The following is a 22,227-nucleotide window of genomic DNA, read 5'->3' as shown; positions in this document are numbered from 1 at the left end:
AAGGTATTATGCTCAGTGAAATAAGTCGGACAGAGAAAGTCAAATACTATATGATTTCACTCATATGTGTAACCTAAAAACAAAACAAACAAACAAACAAAGCAGAAACAGACCCATAAAAACAGAGAACTGGTGACTGCCAGAGGGGAGAGGGATGGGGGATGGAGAGAATTGATGAAGTGGAGTGGAAGGTACAGGTTCCAGCCATGGAAGGAATAAGTCACCAGGATGAAAGAAAGGTACAGCATAAGGAATGTAGTAAATAGTACTGTAATAGCACTGTATGCTGACAGATGGCAGCTACACATAATCACTATGTTGTACACCTGAAACTAATGTAACACTGTGCATCAGCTATACTTAAATTAAAAACAGAGAAAGAGAGAGAGAAATCATGTGTTCAAAACAAAATTGTAGGTCCAATAGGTCATCTGTGAAGACGTAAAGAGAGTTTACTCTAAATGTTCTTTTTGAGGGGCGCCTGCATGGCTCAGTCGTTAAGCGTCTGCCTTCGGCTCAGGGCGTGATCTCAGCATTCTGGGATCGAGTCCCACATCAGGCTCCTCGCTGGGAGCCTGCTTCTTCCTCTCTCACTCCCCCTGCTTGTGTTCCCTCTCTCACTGTCTGTCTCTCTCTCTGTCAAATAAATAAACAAAAACTTTTAAATAAATAAATGCTCTTTTTGAAAAAGTTTTGTTAAATTACTCATTATTTTCCTGTGGAGTGAAACATTATCCATTCAGAGTTTAGTGCAGCCCCTGGCCCAAAGCTGCTATTTTCACCATAAGCATCTTTACCAAGTACCCCCTGCCTACACCTGAAACATAAGATTCAGGAACAAATGCTGTAGCCACTTCTCTTCGTTCCCGGTAAGCTCTGCCTTCCCATTTTCTAGTTTTGAACCTTCCTTCTCTTCTTGTTTCTCTAATTTTTCTCTTGGCTCATTCCTCCCCTTCTCCACCTAGCCTCTTCAAACTGACAACTTGTTTATGTGGTCTAAGTTTATCTGGTTTCTCCCAAAGGCACTATCTCTTAGAAATGAATGTGTCTCGGGGCGCCTGGGTGGCACAGCGGTTAAGCATCTGCCTTCGGCTCAGGGCGTGTTCCCGGCGTTCTGGGATCAAGCCCCACATCAGGCTCCTCCGCTATGAGCCTGCTTCTTCCTCTCCCACTTCCCCTGCTTGTGTTCCCTCTCTCTCTGGCTGTCTCTCTCTCTGTCGAATAAATAAATAAAATCTTTAAAAAAAAAAAAAAAAAAAAAGAAATGAATGTGTCTCTAAAAATTCACATAGACTGAATGTTTGTATCCCTAAAAACTTGTATGCTGAAACTAACCCTGAACATGATAGTATTTGGAGACGGGGGCATTTGGGGAGTTTGGGGCGTTTGGGAAGTAATCAAGGTTTAGACTGCATAAGGGTGAGGCCCTCATGATGGGATTAGAGGCCTTATAAGGAGAGAGAGAAATCTCTCTCTTTTCTCCTCTACTAACCCTTCCAGTCCTACCCTAAGCACAAAAGGTCATGTGAGGACACAGCAAGGAGGCAGCCACCTGCAAGCCAGGAAAAGAGTCTTCACCTGAAACCAAATCCTACTGGACCTTGATCTTGGACTCTCTAGCCTCTAGAACTATGAGAAATAAATGTTATTTAAGCCATCCACTCTGGTATTTTGTTATGGTACCCCACATACACTTAGACACCACCCCATCCTCAGCTCCAAGCCTTGAAGTCCACAAACTAATGATAACCCAGTTTTTAGTTTTTAAAGATTTTATTACATAATCTCTACACTCATTGTGAGGCTTGAACTCACGACCCCAAGATCAAGAGTCACACACTCCACCAACTGAGCCAGCCAGGCACCCCCAAAAGTTTTTAATTTTAATGAAGTCCAACTTACCTATTTTTTCTCTGTGGCCTGTGTTTTTGGTGTCCTATCCAAGAAATCATTGCCAAATCCTGTGTCATGAAGCTTATCCCCTAAGTTTTCTTCTAAGAGATTCATAGTTTTAGCTCTTACACTAGGTCTTTGATCCACTTTGAGTTAATCTTTATATGTGGTGTTGAAGATTTTATTTTTTATTTTTTTGGCTTGAAAAGGAATAAAGTCCCTGAACTAAAGAAAGTACCAAGAAGCAAAGCAAGGAAGTAAAAAATAAAGCTCAAAGTAGAGGGTGCAGACAGTGAAGTAAAAGAGGCCAGTAATAATTTGCAGCCCTTCATTAAGATAATCCATATAATCCAGTGTTTCTCAAATGCACTATGGGCATTTGGGGCAAGATAATTCAATTCTTTGTTGTGCAGAATACCAGGGCACTGTAGTGGTGAGGATTCCTGGTCCCCATCCACTAAATGCCAATAATGCTACCCTTCCAATCAGTGTGACAAGCAAAAAATGCCCCCATGTTTCCAACCCTCTAAGGGGAGAATACTGGCCCTTGTTTTAAACCACTGCACAGAAAGTATTGAAAGGGTAGAGTCTAGAAAGACTGTTTATATCTACATTTCTAAATAGCACAGCACAAGTAAGAATTTCATCCCCAACTATAATACAAGTCACTGTAATAAAACTTAGTTTTCAATTTACTTTATGTTTCTTAACATGTTAATATGTAATCCCTTATCTAAATTGAGGAATTCACCACTATACTGAATGCAGAATCCCTTCTCTCCCTATAGGAGCCAGAAGGTTCAAAATAGTTTGTCTTTCTATCCTCTAACAAGACAAGAGCCTATTACCCACACTTAGACAATCAGATGCTCTGGCTGGGACTCAGAGCTGACGTAAGTGACATAAAGAAACAAGGATTCAATTTTAGAAATAACTCAGGAAGCAGATCCAGGGTCAAAGGTAACAAAGCCATAACCAGTGCTCAATGATCTGCAGCACCGACAGTGGTACACTGTTTCTTAACCGTCACTATGGTTCTGCATACCTAGCTTCCTTTAATACCTATTTTCTAAAACTAGTTCTCAAGCCTTTATATCAATTCTGAAAGCCAACCAATATCCTTCCAATAAATACCTTTTGAAACATGCATTATACTTGGTTCCCACTGTTTGTATCCAAAATTCCTCTACTCTAAATTTTTAATGCAGACTGAAGAGATATTCTGGGACTGCGACCTAAGCTCATGCCTTTGACTCACTAACTCTCAAATTGTTGCTAAGGCAATTCCAACCACTGTAGAATGAAAAATTCTGACCTACCACCACCACTGAAAAACAGAGGAGTTCCACCTATTGCTTAAAACTCCCAAGTTATTCTGAATATGGTATAAATGAGAACAAGCTGGAAAGCAGGAAAGCAGTCAACCAACCCATAATTACTAGTTACTATTACTCACTGATATAGAAAGTACTATCAGGGATTTGGGAAGAGACCTGGGACTTGGCAAAGCACTAACCTACATAGCCTGCCTTTCTGCAAAGCCATTCACATGCCTGAGTTGCCAACTGCTATAACTTCTAGCATACACTAAAAGGGCCTGCCTCAGTCACTCCTGTGACGAGGTCCTCCTGATCACCTGCCCAGTTCAAAACCATCACCTGAGGGAGACCACAAGGCTCTCCAGAGAAAAGGCCCATCCCAAAAGGGATCCGTTTTGCCTAAGGTGAAATGGCTATTTAACTCCAAGTCTACAAAAAAAGAGGCCCCTCATAGACTGCTCCACTCACTCCTCATCTGGACCTAATTAAAGTCCATACACTAAAAGAGGTGCCTGGGTGGCTCAGTCAGTTAGGCGTCTGCCCTCGGCTCAGGCTCTCCTCTCAGGGTCGGTCCTGGGATCAAGCCCTGCATCAGGCTCCCTGCCCAGGGGGAAACTGTTTCTCCCTCTCCCTGCCCATGCTCTCTCTCTCAAATAAATAATAAAAATAAAATCTTTATAAATATTTTTTTAAAAGTCCATACACTAAAAACAAGGAAGGCAGATAGCAACAGTGAGTAAACCCAAATCTTCAATTCCAAATCTACTCTTCTACACTTTCCTTCATGATGCTGGGGCTTAGACTCTGCAAATTATCTCTTTTATCAATGGGCTTCCTACTAGGTTCAACCAATAAGCAGTACTAAAGGGAGACTGGAAAGCAAGAGGATGGGATCTTGACAACCTAATTCTAAAATACTTATGGGTATCAATTCATCAAGAAGATGTAGCAATTATAAACATATATGTAATAATTATAAACACCAAACAACAGAACCCCAAAATATATGAAGCAAGCATGAATAGGACTGAAGGAAGAAACAGGCAATTTTACAATAATAGTTGGAGACTTCCGTACTCCACTTTCAACAACAGCTAGAACAAAGATGATGTAAATAACTAAAATCAGAAATAAAAATGGAGACATTACTGCCGACCTTACAGAAATAAAGATTAAAAGACAGTACTATAAACAAGTATACACAACCAAATTAGAAAACTTAGATGAACTGGACACATTCCTAGAAACACACAAACTACAAAAAGTGACTCAAGCAGAAACAGAAAATCTAAACAGACCTGTAACAGGTAAGGATCTTGAATCAGGAACCAAAAACCTCCAAACAAAGAAACGCCCAGGACTAGATGGTTTCACGAGTGAATTCTACCATTTTTAAAGAATTAACACCAATCCTCCTCAAACTCTTCCAAAAAAATAGAAGAGGCAAGAACACTTCTTAACTCATTCCATGAAGCCAACATGACCCTGATATCAAAGCCAGACAAAGATGCCACAAGAAAACTACAGATCAATACCCTTTAGAAATATAGATACAAATATCCTCAACAAAATGCTAGCAAACTAATCCCAACAGCATATTAAAAAGATTTTACATACTATGAGCAAGCAGATTTTATCCCAGAAATGAAAACGTGGTTCAACACAAGAAAATCATAAAATGTAAAACAACACATTTATGGAACAAAGGGAATAAAATACATGATCAACTCAACTGATGCAGAAAAAGCATTTGACAAAATCCAACACCCTCTCATGATAAACATACAGCAAACTAGGAATATAAAGAAACTTCCCTCAACATGATAAAGGGCACTTATGAAAACCTCACAACTAACATCATACTCAGTGGTGAAAGACTAAAAGCTTTCCCCCCAAGATCAGGAATAAGGCAAAGATGCCCACTTTCACCACTGCTATTCAATATTATACCATAAAGTTCTAGCCGGAGCAATTAGGCAAGAAAAAAAAAATCAAAGGCATCCAAGTTGGAAAGGCAGAAGTAAAACTATCTCTATTCACAGATGACAAGATCCTATATGTACAGAAAATCCCCCAAGAATCCACAAAATGACTACTGGAAATAACAAATAAAGTCGGTAAAATTGAGAGCACAAGCTCAACACACAAAAGTCAGTTATGTTTCTATATATCACAAATGAAAAATCCAAAAAAAGAAATTAAGAAAATAATTCCATCCATAATAGCATACAAAATAATTAAATGCTTAGGAATAAATTTAACTAAAGAGGTGAAATACTTGTGCACCGAAAACTACAAACACTGCTGAAAGAAACTGAAGAAGACGTAAATGATGGAAAGATACATTATGGTCATGGATTGGAAGACTTAATATTGTTAAAATGATAAGACTGCCCAAACCAATCTACAGATTCAACAAAATCCCTATCAAAATTCCAACAGCTGTTTTTGCTGTTGAAAACTGAAAAGCAGATCCTCAAATTCATAAGGAATTACAAGTGGCTCCAAATAGTTAAAACAATTCCGAAGAAGAATAACAATGTTTGGAGCTCTCACATTCCCAATTTCAAAACTTGCTACAAAGGTTCAGTAACCAAAATAGTGTGGTACTATTCTAGGTCATGAATTCCTATCTCTGCATGCATTTTCCAGATTATATTGCATTATATTCTCTTGCATGTGAGGTGTGTGCAAATCCAGTGGTGCAGAATCATGAGATACCTATTTAAAATAATGTCTCTTCTTCTGTCTGCATCTCTGATTCTTTCTGATTGCTCTCCCTCTTCTTCCCTCATCCCCATTCTAAAACGTATGTACATTTTTAGAGTACTTTAAGTCCTATTAAGCTCTGACCAAATGGCCTTTTATACCTATGACTGATGCCAACACAAGGTCCATTATTTGATTTTTTGTATATTAGATAATAATGATTTACTTTTTGTGATAATGTGGAACTAAATGGGTATAAGCTATGTAATTAAAAAAAAAAACAGTGTGGTACTGGCATAAGACAAACATATATAGATGAAAGGAACAGAACTGAGTGTCCAGAAATAGACTCATACTAGTACAGCCAATTGATTTTCAAAAAGGGTGCCAATACTATTCAATGGGGGGGGGGGGGAGTTTCTTCAACAAATGGTGCAGAAACAACTGAGAGCCACATGCAAAATAATGAAGTTGGACCCCTTTCTCAAACCATACACCAAAAGTCAAGATGGATCCGCAACCTAAATATAAAAGTTAATATCGTAAAAGTCTTAAGAAAACAAGAGTAAATCTTGGTAATAAATTCTTAAATATGATACCAAAAGCATAAGCAACAAAAGAAAATAAACTGGGCTTCATCAAAATTAAAAACTATTTACATGAAAGAACATTTTCAAGAAAGTGAAAGATAATCTACAGAAAGGGCGAAAATACTCACAAACCATCAATGTGATAAGGATCTAGTATCCAGAAGATATGTCTTACCACTCAATAACAAAAGGACAAACCACCCAATTTTTTTTAAACGGGCAAAGTACTTGGGTGGACATTTCTCTAAAAAAGATACACGATGGCCAATAAGCACATGAAAAGACGTTCAATATCAGTAATCATGAGAGAAATGCAAATGAAAACTACAATGAGATACCACTTTACACACACTAGGATGGATTTAATTTTTTTTTAAATGTTGACATGGATGTGGAAAAACTGGAACCTTCAGACGTTGCTAATGGGAAGGTACAATAATTCAGCTGCCATGGAAAACAGTTTGGCAGTTCCTCAAAAAGTTAAACATAGAATTACCATATGACCCAGAAGTTCCACTCCTTGGGATATACCCAAGAGAATTAAAGACAGGTACTCAAACAAATACATGTATACATGTGTTCACAGCTACACTATTCACAAGAGCAAAAAGGTGGAAACAGTCCAACTGCCCATCACCAGAGGAATGCATAAACAAACTGTAAATTGTCTATATAAACAATGGAGTATCACTCAGCCATAAAAAGGAATGAAGTACTGACACATGCTACAACATGAATTAGTCTCAAAACATTACGGTAAGTGAAAAAAGCCAGACACAAAATGTCTTACATAGCACATTTCCATTTATGTTAAATATATACTACATGGGTCATAACACTTACCAGAATAGGTAAATCCTGAGAGACAGAAAGCAGACTGGCAGTTTGCCAAGAGTTGGTGGGGAAAGTGAGTGGGGAGTAACTGCTTAATGGGTATGGAGCTTCCTTTTAGGGTATGAAAATGTTTTGGAACCAGACAGAGGTGGTGACTGCACAACACCGTGAATGTATTAAATGCCACTAAACTGTTCATTTTTAAGATGACTGATTTTATCTTATATAAAATTTACCTTGATTGAAGAAATAAATATTTATGGAGGAGCTTAGACCCAAGAAGGGCAAACACAATTTTAACAAACAAGGTAAAACCCACCCTAACTCTCTTTGTGCGGCCATAATAAAGTATCATAGAGTAAGAGGCTTATGAACAACAAAAATGTATTTCTCATAGTTCCAGAGGCTGGAAGTCCATGATCAGGACGCCAGTATGTCAAGTTCTGGTGAGAACCCTCTTCCAGGTTGCAGACTGCCTACTCCTCACATGGTGGAATGGGCAGAGAGAGAAAGCAAGCTGTCTCACATGTTTTTATAAGGGCACTAATACCATTCATGAGGGTTTCACATTCGTAACCTAATTACCTTCCTAAACCTAATTAGGTTCCACCCTCCTCATACCATCTCATTGAAAATCAGGATTTCAACATGTTAATTTGGGGAGGACACAAGCATTCGGCCCATAGCATTACCTGATATCAAGACTTATGCAAAGCTACACTCATTATTACACTTACTAAAACAGCACACCATGCTAATCCAAAAGAAATACACAGAAGGACAGAGAGCCCAGAAACAAACCTAGGAAATTATGGAAAATTGTTTTATGGAAAAAAACAGCATTACAAATCTATGGGGAAAGACAGATTCTCCAATAAGTAGCACAGGGAAAACTGGACACCTGTACAAAAAAATATAAACTCAATCCCTACCTCATCACAAACAAAAATCAAAACCAAGTAGTAGGTTAAATCCCTAGATGTGAAAACCAAAACTTTAAAACTGCCAGAATTGAAAATACAGGTCACTATAATTTCAGAGTTTAAAGCATTCCCTAAGCAAAATTCAAAAAGCAATACCATGAAGAAAAATATTAACAATTTCAATTACATTAAAATTTTAAACTTCTGTAACATTAAAGAAAACATAAACGAAGTATAAAAATAAAGCATCCGGGGCGTCTGGGTGGCTCAGTTGTTAAGCGTCTGCCTTCAGCTCAGGGCGTGATCCCGGCGTTCTGGGATCGAGCCCCACAACAGGCTCCTCTGCTGGAAGCCTGCTTCTTCCTCTCCCACTGCCCCTGCTTGTGTTCCCTCTCTCGCTGGCTGTCTCTATTTCTGTCAAATGAATAAATAAAATCTTTAAAAAAATAAAAAATAAAATAAAGCATCCATTTCCAAGAAGATATGTGTAATGCATATAACAAAGAATTCAGTCAGAATGTATAAATAATTCATACAAATAAGAAAAAGGAGAAAAACCCAAAAGAAAAATTGACAAAAAATGTGAACAAGCAACTCAAAGACTAGGAAACCCAAACAACAAATGTTAAAAAAAAAAAGAAAAGAAAAGAAAAGAAATTCCACCTCACTAGTAATCAGGGAAATAAAAACTAAAATTGGCATCAGATTAGTAAAGATGTTTAAAGTCTAACAATACCACGATTTATGAAGATGCAGGTAGGAGTGTAAATTGGTATAACCACTCTACAGACAATTTAGCAAAAAAATTTTGAGTCAATGATACACCAACTTTACAACTCAGTAGTTTTATTATTAAGTTTTTACCATGGAGAAAAAATGGACTATCATAAGTCATAAAATGGACTAAGTGAATAAAATAATTGAACCACAGCCCAATTATCAACATACATAAATTGTTAAGAAAATGTTGAGCAAAAAGAAGAACTTGCAGAATGATATATATAATGTTTAAGAACATGCAAAACAGTATGTAATTATGCATTTATATTTATATAGATAATTTTATCAATATATATATGTTATAGAAGTATAAAATCATACACTTGAGAAAGACAATGTCAAACTCAGGCTAGAGGTTTGCCTCAAGAAGAGTAATTTTCAGCTAAAATAGGAAAATGTTAACATTTTAAATAGCAGGTACAGTTACGTTAATATTATGTTAAGACCTTTATGTATGCGTGTAATTCTTTTAAAAAATAATGATACAGAGAACTTATACCAGATATCAAAACATACTATCATAAAACTATGAAATTAAAACAGTGTAGTGCTTTGGGGAATAACCAGAAAGATCCATGGGGGGGGGGGTTAAAAAAAAAAAGAACTATGCACATACTGGGATATATTATCATTTATTTAAGTAATCCCCTGTTGACAAACATTCAGATCATTTAAATATGTCATGTTAATAGTTTCAGGGGATATTCCTGAACATTTCTTGGTGCAGTGATGTCACGCTTTCCCAAGAATAAGTTCTTAGAAGAAGTGCTGAATCAAAGAATATGCACTTTACATTAGTTGATACTACCAAATTGTTCTTCACAAAAATTCTATTAATTTAGACCTACAAACAGTCTAAGTGCAAGAGGAGCCAGTCACTCAATGTTCACTGCACTCGAGGTATCACCAATCTTTTTAAGTACTCTACTTGTTAAGTACAGGGAAAAATCCAGGTCATGAAAAGGTAAATGTTTATTGATGGGATCGTTAATTAACAGAAAAATTATTCACATTTATTATTATATGCATAACAGATACATACCAAACAGATATAGACCTTGTATTAGATGCCACCTTACTGCCAAGTAATTTAAGAGGTCATGTATGCACATATAACTTTATAAATAAACTTACAAAAATAACCATAATATAGCTATCTACAGAGTTTCAGATACATAAATACATACAGTCGTGCCAGATCTTAATTGGTGGGCATATTTTTTTCAGATGCCAGTCTAAATGCTGACTGGAAAAGCTATAGAGCATTGCACCTTACTTCCAGATAACACAGTCTGTATTCCAGAAATGCATAAATAAATGACATAAATGCATTAGAAAAAAAAGAGAGGAGGAGAGATAAGACAATAACCTATCTGAACCCTCAAAAAATGCCAATGACCTAAATGCATACACCAAGCTTCATTTAGGTGAGACGATATCTCTAAGACCCATAGAATCTGACTCCAAAGATGGTAACACATACTTAAAAAATGATGTTAATATCTGAATCTAAGATTTAAATTTTTCAGTAGTGTCCAAGTCAAAATTAATCTTCTATAATCCCCATACTTAGTATAATGCTCAGCACGTAATAAATACTCAAAAACACTTGCTGAATAAATTAATGTGACCAATATTCTTTAATGGTAACATCATTATCACAAAGGAGAGGCCAAGAGATCTGCGTAAGAGGATGATAGAGGTCGATTTTATAAATACGTAAATGTCAAAAATGTAAAAGGAAAAACAATATACACTTTGTTCTTTGTAGTCTCCAGACAACTTCGTATCCTTTTGTTTCTTTAACTCATTATATAACTTGTCACTAAAGTTCTTGTTAAGGTATGGGGGATAAAAGAAAAAGACACTTTCAACGGCATCTCTCAATGTTAGGGTTAGGAAATCAAAGAAAATTTTGCATCAAGGGTAGTAAGATCTGCGGCCTGAATTACTCAGGGACTCATTGTTTTCCACAGCATCTATCCTAACGACTTAGCAAATTAAGAGATGGAATTGTTAACTGGGCTCAAAAATGATACCTGAAAATACTTTTGTCAATATACCTATTACCTTCACTCGGGCCAGCACATAAAATGTTCCAAAAAAATGTCCAATAAATTATACTTTCAAAGAATATAAAACAGTATTTCATTCATTGACACTTTTTAAATTGGTACAAATTTCATTAAATAATCGTAATATTATAGAAGTGAATTACAGTCACATACGAAATGGTTTTTAACCTTTATTTTTATATATAAAAATGACACTGCTAATTCCTGTTTGGAACACATTTTGTTTTCACAGTATGTGTAATATCTTAAAGTAAATTACTGCACATTCTTCAGTTCCCTACTTCATGAAATTATTAGTATTTCACATGTATGAGTTGGAAGGAATCTTTAAAGATTCAATCAATTCCCTCATTTCATAAATAAGGCACAGGGAAGTGAAGTGGCTTATTTAAATATACTCCAGCAAGTAAGGGCAACGCTGAAACTAGAGCCCCTATCTCTTAACACTGAGCCTGCTGTTCTTTTAAATATACAATGATGTCTTCCTTCTGGACTACATAAAATTCCAAGACAGACCATTGAAATGAATGCCCTCTGAAGGAGACTTTTCTTAAAATAAATCCTAAAACCTAATCTGTAAATAAATCTCCAGTGCATTCTTCTTATAGCCATGTTCTAAAAGGAAAAAGTTCCAGCAAAGGTTCAATGGCAATCAAAATAAACTTTTCTGACAGAATCTGCACAATTACGGAAAATAAAAACAGCAAATGATTGTCCTGGCCAATTAATATGTAGCATCAGCCCCAAACCATAAGCTTATTTTTTAAATAATTTTCAAACAACAGTAAACAAAACATTTGCCCAGTTAATCAATTAACATTTACCATGTACTACTGATTTCAAAAAAAGTCCTCCTTCTCTGAAGGGGATAAGTTCCAAGACCCCTAAAGGATGCCTGAAACCACAGATAGTAACAAACCCTCTATCTTCACCATTTTTTCCTATACATAACTATGATAAAGTTTAATTTATAAATGAGTAATAGTAAGAGATAACTCATAATAATAGAACAATTAATAAACATTACATGAATGTGGTCTCCCTCCCTCTCTTAAAATACCTTATTTTACTGTACTCCCGCTTCTTATGATGATGACTGTGATGATAAATGCCTATGTGATGAGGTGAATGTAGACGCTGTGACCTAGTATTAGGCTGCTACTGACCTCACACGTCAGAAGGAGGGTCATCTGCTTCCAGAGTGCGGCTGACCGCAGGTAAATGAACCAAGAAAGTGGAACTGCGGATGTGGGGGGGCACTACTGGAGATGTTTAATTTCTCAGGTGCCAACTTTCAGCATGATCTAATTTTATAGCTTTATTTGTAAAAACCAGGTTAGTAATGCCTAACTTACAGGTCTGACATAAAGACTAAAGCTTAAATGTATGAAAACATTTATCACATGCTCTCCATTGTTTTCTTCCTTTATTCCTAAAGAAGGAGAAATTCAATGTGGGGGCATGCAAAATAACTTAGATACATTTATAGCAATAAGTGTGTTGTAGATAGGGCCAATAGGAATTATTCCCTAATTTTTTAAATTAATTTTATAAAGGGCCTTTATGAAAGACTCTATGCTTTTCACTGGAAGACAACATTCCTCCTACTTTTGCATCTTACCTCTCAAAACCTCCTTGTGTTTTGTTTACACCTTCTCTTAGGGCATTTGCCACCTTGCCATACACATCATTTATTCAACAGGTATTCACTTTTATTAAGGGCCAAATGTACTTCAAGCACTGGACATATAAAGATAAATTAAAGACAGTTATTTGCCCTCAAGGAGCCCATGCTCTTTTAGGTGAGACAGAGAAGTAAGCAAATAGACTGTAAATATGCAATCACAGACATACATGAGAAAGATAAAGTACATGGGAAAAACACTACCTACAGACAGGGGAGGTAAGGGAATAAACCCTTAAGTGGATTTGGGCAATCTCAGCTGTAATGGATAAATTAATATTAACAAGAACCTTGCAGATCAGAAAACACTATAAGGAAATAAGATTAAATGCAAATCACTCCAAGTAACTGAAGCATAGAATTACAATAAATAATGCTGATAAAAAATAAAAGCTAATTTCAAACTACATGTCATAGAGACTATATAACCTACATAAGACAATGTTAATAATTTAGAAGTAATATTCTTAGATTGTTTGGTCCTTTAAAATAAGAAAATGCAAAAATATTAATAAGAGTACAGAAACATTTCAAAGCCCTAGAACACTTACAAAACCCAAGAGAAATTTTGGAAAGGCTATTATAGCTCTTAAAGTAAATAAACAAACTAATGCTTGAACAAATTTGATTTCCTTAAAACATTTAACTTGATCCAATAAATGCTATTAATATATTAACATTCAACTTCTGGAGTACCATCTCCTGGAATTTCCAACACTAACTGACCAACATGAAAATCAGAACTTATACCTTGGCATTCTGCATTTTAACCATACCATTCTAATACTTTATTCATTTCTGAGAAGAATTAAAAATATACTGATATATTCAGTGATTTGATAATGCTGAACCAATAAAAGCAAGGTCACTGTCACTTGGCCTAGGATCAAGATTCGACTTTAAATAAGAACATACCAAATGTCATCTGGTAAGCAGTACCAAAATACAGCCTCTTCCAAATCACTACCAATACTTACAAAAGATGCAGAAAATGATGAAAACTCAGACTATCAAAGAAATAAGAGCCACCATGTCACAATTTGGAAGAATTCTTTACTAATAACCATACTTAGATTGTACAGAATCAAGCCTTACATCTACTCCAATAATAACTGATCTCAGAGACCAAGGGTCTGTCCCAATAGGAAAATGGGACAGAGACCTCCATACAGTCAGAGCACTCACTGTTGAACTTGACTTTCCCCACCATCTCTTCCCCATTCTTACCTTATTATCTAACTAGTCAGGTTCAGTCAGAAAGCAACTCCTGGAGGATGGGGGAAGTGCGTGGAAAACAGAATGAAAAACTGTTTTCTAAGTGGTAATGGACAAGACAAGAAGAATCTCAGTAGCTGTCCATGCAGCCAACTGTACTCTGAATTTAGGAATCACATAAAAATGTACTCTAGCACCAAAACAGCTGAGAGGACTAAAGATGCTACTATCACAGCAGAGCAGAGGAAATTACACTGAGAGGTGCACAGATCAACTTGCTCTCCAACTACAGAAATGGAAAGGGTATTCACTCAACAAAAGTAAACAAAATCTATATACATATATACACATACAATCAAGGCATCTACATCAGACTGTTGACATATATCAAGTACAAACAGACATTATTTTATTCACATCTGAGTAAAGGGAAGTGGGAAAAATAACCATGAGCCAAAGAGAGTAAATACATTACAAGGGAAAGCCCAGCATACGTAAGAGGATAAAATTATGTAGCTCCCCCAAACACAAGCAGAATGCCATAAAAACAGGATAAGGGGGGAAAAGGCATGGAAGAGAGATGAGATAAGGAAGGATATTAAAATTAAAATGACGATAGTGAGATTTAAAATCTCTACTCTTGCAATAAAAAGCAAAACTGAATCAAGCAAAAAATGCAAATCATGACATGAAAATCTTGAAAAACTCACTAACGCACACTGCAATCTGGACTAGACACATTTCAAGTTCAAAAGTGACGTGTCATTAGTGACTAACACATTGGCCAGCACAGGGTTACAGTGATTACCTCTAGTACAGTGTCCCACAGCTAGTTAGTAAAACCAAGACGCAACTTTAGATCCTTCTAACTCCAAAGCCTGTTCTTTCTGTTTGAGGAAACTATCAGAAGTTAACATACCTTCAAGTATTCAACTTAAACTAACAAAATCCTGACTAGAGGATGAAACTTACTGGCAATTCAATTAAGTGTTTAAAAAACAAAACCACAAAGCCCATTTATGCAATGCCATTATATAAAACAAATGTCAGTTTCAAAAATGAAAGAAATTAGTAAGAAAAATTTCAACTAGATAGGTCTGTTACGTACACAAATTGTGAACGTGATACTTCATGTATATCAGTGTATATTTATAACAACATTCATGTGTTTTATGACCAATACCTGTTTTGGTTACCTTGAAATCACAGATGCTAAAAATGACTGTCATCAACATCAAACCATGCACTTTACATTATTACCATCTGAAAACTATGGATTATTTGTGAACCACCTAAAAGAAGGGAACATACAGGTTTTTTCATGAAAATACTTTATCTTAAATTCATGTAGTATCGATTATATAAATTAAAATATTAATTCTGTATGATATATATTTCTCAGTAATCCATAGCCATATCACCCAGAAACTGGGAGTTATCCTGGACTCCCTCCTCTTCCTACCTTAGCCCCCATATTCAATCGACTATCGATTTTGTGAAACAACACATTAACAACTCTTGAATCAACTCTTCTTCTCCACTAATTTCTCTTCTTCTCCATTATCTCCACTGTGGTCTAAGCCAATCTCCTCTGTGACCTAGACTCTCCTAATTTCCCATTTCCTCCTGTTCCTCTCCAATCCAGTGTTTACAATGCAACCGTGGTGATTATTTAAATGTTTAAAAAATGATTATGTCATTGTCTTGCTTTAATGAAAACCCTTCACTGACTTTCCATAGTACTCAGGATAAAGACCAAAATACTTGACTACAGACCCTCCAGGATCCTGTCCAGGGATTCCCAACTCAACACCAACCAGGTGAAACGCTGATTCATTAGATTTACTTCTCTGGCAGCTTAGCTGAGTGGCAGAAAATGAAGAGCGCATGCCCCTCTAGAGGGAGTAGCTGCTGCCCAGATCCAGCTCAGGGCTGCCACCTGAAAATACAGATTTGGGTGTTGCCAGATCCTCCAATTCTTTAAGAGAAATCAGAAATCCAGACTTTCATGTGAAATCTGATACGTGAAGGCTCGCAGTTCATACTTTTGAACAACAAGGAGGCCAAATCTGACCTCTCTTGTCGTCTCTTCGCCTAGCCGCACACTGCTTAGATCTCTACACCAGCCACACTGAACATTTCTCAGATCCTCAATGATGTCAGGCTCTTTTCCTAGAGTTCTTGCACATGTGGTATCCTCTGCTTTGACCACTTTTTTCCCACATCTCTACTTCACTTAGAGATCTACTTGTTCTAAGTCTCTGAGCCATTCATTGCTTCCTCAATGAAACCTTCCCCATTCCCACTGCCTGCCCCCCTCCCACAACCCCAATCCACAGGACAAATCACACCATTATGTGTTCTGACAGCACTGAGTACAGCTTCGTAACACTTATCACACTTTGAAAATAAATGTATTTATTTAACACCCATCGTCCCCTAGAAGGGAAGCTCCATTAAAGCAGGGCCTGACACACAGAGGACAGGCAACACACATTTGTTGCTAACTACTTTGGTTATAAAATGTTCCTTTCGACAACAAGGTTCGGGTACACTTTTAAAATATTAATCTGTACCCAACTTTTCAGAAACATGTACAGTATTTAAAGTAGTCTCAAAATTAAAATTCAATTAAAACGATAATCGCCAATAACAACTGCTAATCTTTACTGAGCACTTACTGAATACTAGGAAATATTTTGAGCACTTTCCATGTACCATCTCATTCACTACAACAATCTGTAAAGTAAGTGCCAATGTCATCCAGAGGAAGCAGCTGAGGCAGAGCTTAAAAATTTCAAGATCATACATCTAATCAGTGACAAACTAGGGCATAAATCATGCAGTCAAGACTCCAGAACTTAAGCACCTAACCACAATACTAAATTAACTCATTAATAAAGAAAAGTCAATTCAACAAGTACCCCTTAAATACTGTGAATAAGAAATAATGGCCATGATTCATTTTCCATTACTTATCCATTAAAGTAAGGTTCCTCATCCTTCTACCCTGCACCCTTCTACATACACACAAAATCAATTACCAAACTGTATTTTTCAAATCAAGATTTTTTTTTAACCACACCCAAACTAGGTATGATTTTAGCACCAACTAGGTCTGTTAAAATATTATCTTTCTGAATGATTTTTAAATGAGCTAATGTTTCTACATTAGCTTGATGTTTTGTGTCTCATATTTTAAACTTACTATCTCACTGATCTCTATTTTGAAATGTATTTCATTGCCCACGTTAGAAATTGCTATACACTGTGCTTTCAGATAGGATAAGCAACAACCGATAACATACCAAGCAAATACAAAAATAAACTGATATAACCACAGAAATATGTACAGAGGTAATACAGGGATCCCTCTTCATATTAACCCTTACTATTTGAATCCTTGCTTTCCAAAATTTAGGAACTAAGTAGATTTGAATAAATTCTCACATGTATCATTTGCTACCCGCGTTCTTACTATCCAAAACTCACGATCTGGCTCACAGTCCCTTACTATTAGAACTCAATAACCAACCAAAGCTCCCAACTCAGGAACCCAACAGTTTTGGGTAGCAATACACAAAGCATATGCATTCACAGATTATATAAATTTAAGAAATCTTGTTTAAGAGATCTAAGTAGGCTTTTTCAAAATGTAAATAAGATGGACATACTTGTATTCTCAAAAATCTTTTTTCTTCCCAAATCTTACATTTTAACTACACTTAACTGAGAATTTTTCTGATGAATGTTTTTAAACTAGAATGTTGCCATATACTGCATATTTTTTAACCTTTAGGCCACACGTAAGATATAAACTGTTTAGTACACGACAGATTAATGTAATGATAAGAGTTAAATAATGTTAATGTGTGGCTCTCAAAGAAACCTGAAGCCAGTCTTAACGCCCTTTAATTTCAAGTATTTATCACAGTTTGTATAAAAATCATGGGAAATAAGCTTCTCCAGGAAAACAGTACTTTCAGTGTTAATTTTTCAGCAACATATTTCACAGATCACATCAGATTTTTCTCAAAGTCACAAGAGCAAAGGGCAAAAAATAAATGAAACTGATGCGAAAGAGTACAGAAGTTGAAAATGATGGCAAAAAGTCCAAATTTAGTTACAAAATAATGGCCTGGAACAATTTGAGAAGTAACTACTCCATAAGGTTCAGCCAAAAGTCAAAGAATCAGGAAGCAAATAATGAATTAACAAGATTGAGAAAAGGGAAAAACCAGCTGTCATTACAACACTGCATTATCCCAAGTATTTAACTTAGCCTCACACGTGAACCTAAGCTATTTCAAAACCTCATGCTTAATAAAAAGTTAAAACTAATGTCAGTTGAAAACAGAATTCAAGTGTATGGGTTTTTTTCACATACTCAAAAATTATTTTAACAGGAAAAAGAGGGGATTTAGCAGGTCAAAAAAAAAAAATGTAGGTTTGAGAAAAGTAAACTACTTTCCCAAACTCTTCTTTTGACACAAATTGCATAAATGATTTAAAGAGATAGTCACTAGTGCTCGTATTTTATCCTAATTTGGCTACACTCACCCAAGAGCTCTCCTCAAATTTGGCGATTTGAAAACATGTGAACCCTTTCATCAACCAAATTGCAAAAGTTACTTGACACACTCCAACCCACATATTTAAAAAAAAATAAAAAATTTAAAAACATAACCAAATCTTGCTACAAGACACAAAGTAAATGACTGTAAGATTCAATGATACTTTTTAACTGATTTCCATATGGAACACCAAAAAAGATTCCCTGAAAATAAGGACAGGTATGTTCTGCCCATAGTTTGCCCCTAAAAAGCTAAGATTCACTACTAATCTTTAACTACAAGCTAGAGAATAAGAGCCCTTTGGGAGAGAACAAACTCATAGAAACTGTCAGGATTCAAAGGGTCTATTTCACAGGGTGGCACTATGAATGCAACACATTCTCATAAATAAAGGCGCAGCGTATGTGACCACTTCTTTAGATTAAATTTTCCTACCTCCCAATTGTTCACATCAGACCTAACACCTCTGAGCGCAAATGTTTCTCCTACATAAAACAAAGGAACTGCACTTCAGATGGGGCTCTAGGAGCCTTTCCAGTCCACAGTTTTATGCTACCAGTCTTGAAATAACTACAACTCTAAGGACTCAGAGAAAATTACATTTTCTGGAAAAAAAAAAAATTTAAGGGAGATTTGATGCAATAAACCATACCTTGCTCTGCCAAATGTTAATACCAAAACTTCTGAAATAAACAAACCTGTGTCTATGTTCATCAGGTCCATGGATCAGGAAGACTCCAGGGTTTTTAGCCCCTCTGCTGGCATCTACATGAGGAATTAACACATCTTCCAAACCCAGATCAAAGCGTTTGTGTTTTGAAGAGTCTGGAAGGAAGAAGAATGCCCCAAAACACAGGGTGATGAAGGCACTTAGAATAAGGAGGAGGATAAACTTCTCGGAAAGTCTCAAGGTAGCCCTGTGATGTGGGAAGGAAGGCGGCCCCAGGTTCAGAGGTGGTATCCTTCGTCCAGATAAGGGCAGCAGCGCCGGGGTAGTCATCGTTTACGCTCTTGGACAGAATATTTTATAAAGTTCTCATCTTATATCAAATGTACAATACATTGAACAGTCTCCAAAATCTTGGCAAAAAATGGAGAAACTCAATTTTGCTCCTCTTAAAGGACTGTTGTGCTTTTTAATAGGGCACCTCTTTCACGCTCGTCCAATTACATTCAGAAACGTGTGTGGCCCCCACACGATCACTAGTTTGTGTCCTGTGGTATTTTCTCTGCCATTTGGTTTTCAGTACCTCATCGAGTTATCACAAGTCTCCTCTTCATTCCTAAGAGTAGATGAGGCAAGCAACACTGCAGAAAGGATGCAAGGTGGGGTCTTCCATTCTGGCACCCCAGCGAGATGCTCCAATGTGGTCTCCCGCCCCAAAGGGGAGCCTGACCAGATCCGAGGAGTTGCAGAAGGTTCACTTAACTACCTCTGATGCTTCGGTTCCAGAACCTCTTCACCTCGGTGGTGGAAAAATAAGGGGCTCCTCGGAAGTCGGCCAACAGGGAAGGAGGGAGGTCTCCCGCCTCGCCGGGAAGGCGAAGCGGCGGCGCCGGGCGAAGTCGCGGGAAGAGGGTCTTGCACGCCCGCGCCTCCCGACGCCGCCCCCAGGCTCCAGGCTCCGGGGAGAGCTCCGCCGCTGCCCCCTCGACGGCCGGCGCGAAGGGCATTCGCGCCCCAAATGCCTGCGCCCTCGCAGCAGCCGCCGCCGCCGCTGTTGCTAGCGCACGGGTCTGGCGGGGAGCGGAACTTCCTCCTCGGGCGGCCACTGAGAAGCCCCGGCGTGTGCGGGGGGAGGGGAGGCGCGGCGGCCGCCCCCGCCCGGCTCCTCCTCCCGCTCGCCGCCGCCGCCGCCGCCGAAGTTAACCCCGGTGCCTGCTCCCCGGACGAGGCCGCCGCTGACCCCGCCGCGCCCGGCCGCGGTGACCGGGCCCCCGCGGCTCCGCGGCGTGGGAAGAAACCGAGCCGCGGCCCCTCAGTCCGAGAGCCCGGGGCAGGCGCCTGCTCATTCCTCGCTCGGCGCTGGGGAGGCGGCGGCCCCGGGCGCGCAGGAGCGGCCGCGCCTCGGGCGGGCAGAGGTCGGTTCCGTCTCTGTCCTCGCCGGCCGCGGGCCGCCGTGGGAGCCTCCTCGGCGCCGCCTCCGGTCGCTCGCAGCGGCTTGCTCTGGCGGCGGCGGCGGGTGCGGGAGAGGCGGCGCGTCCACGCGGTGCGGGGCTGCGGCCCGGTTCTCGGCCCCTGCCTGGTAGGCCCGGAGAGCGCAGGCAGCAGAGGGCCGACGCCCGTTGGGCACACGCCTGCAAGGGACCCGAGGTGCAGGAGGGGGATGGATGGCGCGGGCCGGCCTGCCGCCCCGACTCGCGAGTGGGCGTCCCCGGGCGCCGGAGTGTGAGGTGCGCGCGCACGCTCCCGGCCCCGCCCCGCCCGCGCTCCGGCCTCGCGCCGCTGCGGGCTCCAGCGCCTGCCCGCCGCCCGCGCGACCCCCGGAAGCCTGATGCTGCCGCCGTCTGGGCGCGCGGTGGGCGCGGGTGGCCCCCTTCGCTCGTCTGCGAAGTTTGCTGCTGCCAGGCGCCTTCTCATCGCCAGTTGGTGGCATTGACCCGGCCTTGGAGAGCGGGAGGAGGGCTCCGGTCGCGAAGGTTTCGCCGCAGTTAGGGCTTAGCGGAATTAACGGGCTCTGGCGTTTAATCTGGCTCCGTGGGAGTCTTGCCTTCTGGTATAGACCGTCGGTCCTTAGGGCCCAACGGCGGGATCTCAAACTTCTTCCATGTAGCCCATGTGCACGTTGCTGGGCACCCGAAACTCGATCATCAGTACGTAGCACCGACCATGTGCCAGGCTCTGTGTGAAAAATGGCGAGCTTGCCCTTTCCATTACGTTTACTTTCTGAGGAATGGGTCACACCAGCCCATATGAAAGCAGCCTCCTCATGATTCAATTTCTGCAATACGTTTTCCAGTCATCTCATTGCTCACCACCACCACTCCCATAAAAAAGTATGATCGATGAGGTGCTAAAACACAAAAAGGCAATATTGTTTAAATTCAGGCTTAGAAACAATCTAGTCGATTCCTTCATCTGTAATATTGAGAAGAACCCTGTTGTGATTCAGTGCGAAAAAAATGTTTTATAAATGTATTGTCGCTTGCAGCTTACTTCACATTAAGTTTTATTCTAATATTAAGATAAGTTGCCATTCTCTCTATGCGTCCTTACTGATGGCTGGGGATTGGAGAGGAGGCCCTTAAATGGCAGGGGAGAAAAAGACCGTCTTAGCTCAAAAATCAAGCAAAAAAAAAAAAAAAAATCCTCATGCTCATTGGCACAACTCAAAGTACATTCCAGTCTGCACTATTTTCAGAAGCTGTGCATACTATCTACCATATGACAAAAGAAGTCATTGTCGTTGACCATGCTTCACCAAATCAGAGATAAAAATGTCAAGGGAGGGCCCCCTCCCAGGAGTTCACCCAGTCATGCTGGCAGTAAAGTGTGCTGAATCCAAAGTGAGGTTTGTGTTGGACACTTGTGAAGAGGAAGTATAAGAAAGGCCCTGCCTTCCAGAAGTGTCTCTATGAAGTGTGCCAATTTTATGAATAAGTTTCTAATGCTGAGCCTCTCCCGAAGCCA

The 22,227-nt window shown here is 39.1% G+C and overlaps 1 protein-coding gene across 2 annotated transcripts in view; it reads right to left on the bottom strand.

Annotated features, from left to right (window-relative positions):
- The window catches only part of MAN1A2 (mannosidase alpha class 1A member 2), a 187,814-nt gene extending 167,806 nt beyond the window's left edge, over nucleotides 1–20,008 (bottom strand). For both annotated transcript variants that reach the window (XM_045801407.2, XM_045801408.2), the window contains exon 1: nucleotides 19,295–20,008. In XM_045801407.2, the coding sequence (XP_045657363.1) occupies nucleotides 19,295–19,596 (302 nt within the window). In that variant the 5' untranslated portion in view covers nucleotides 19,597–20,008. The remainder of the gene's footprint in view (nucleotides 1–19,294) is intronic.
- Nucleotides 20,009–22,227: the final 2,219 nt, after the last annotated feature.

The sequence above is a fragment of the Ursus americanus genome, chromosome 12, assembly GCF_024610735.1.
Source record: "Ursus americanus isolate L20-20 chromosome 12, mUrsAme1.1.p, whole genome shotgun sequence".
NCBI lineage: Eukaryota > Metazoa > Chordata > Mammalia > Carnivora > Ursidae > Ursus > Ursus americanus.
This window is presented reverse-complemented; position numbering and strand designations above follow the sequence as displayed.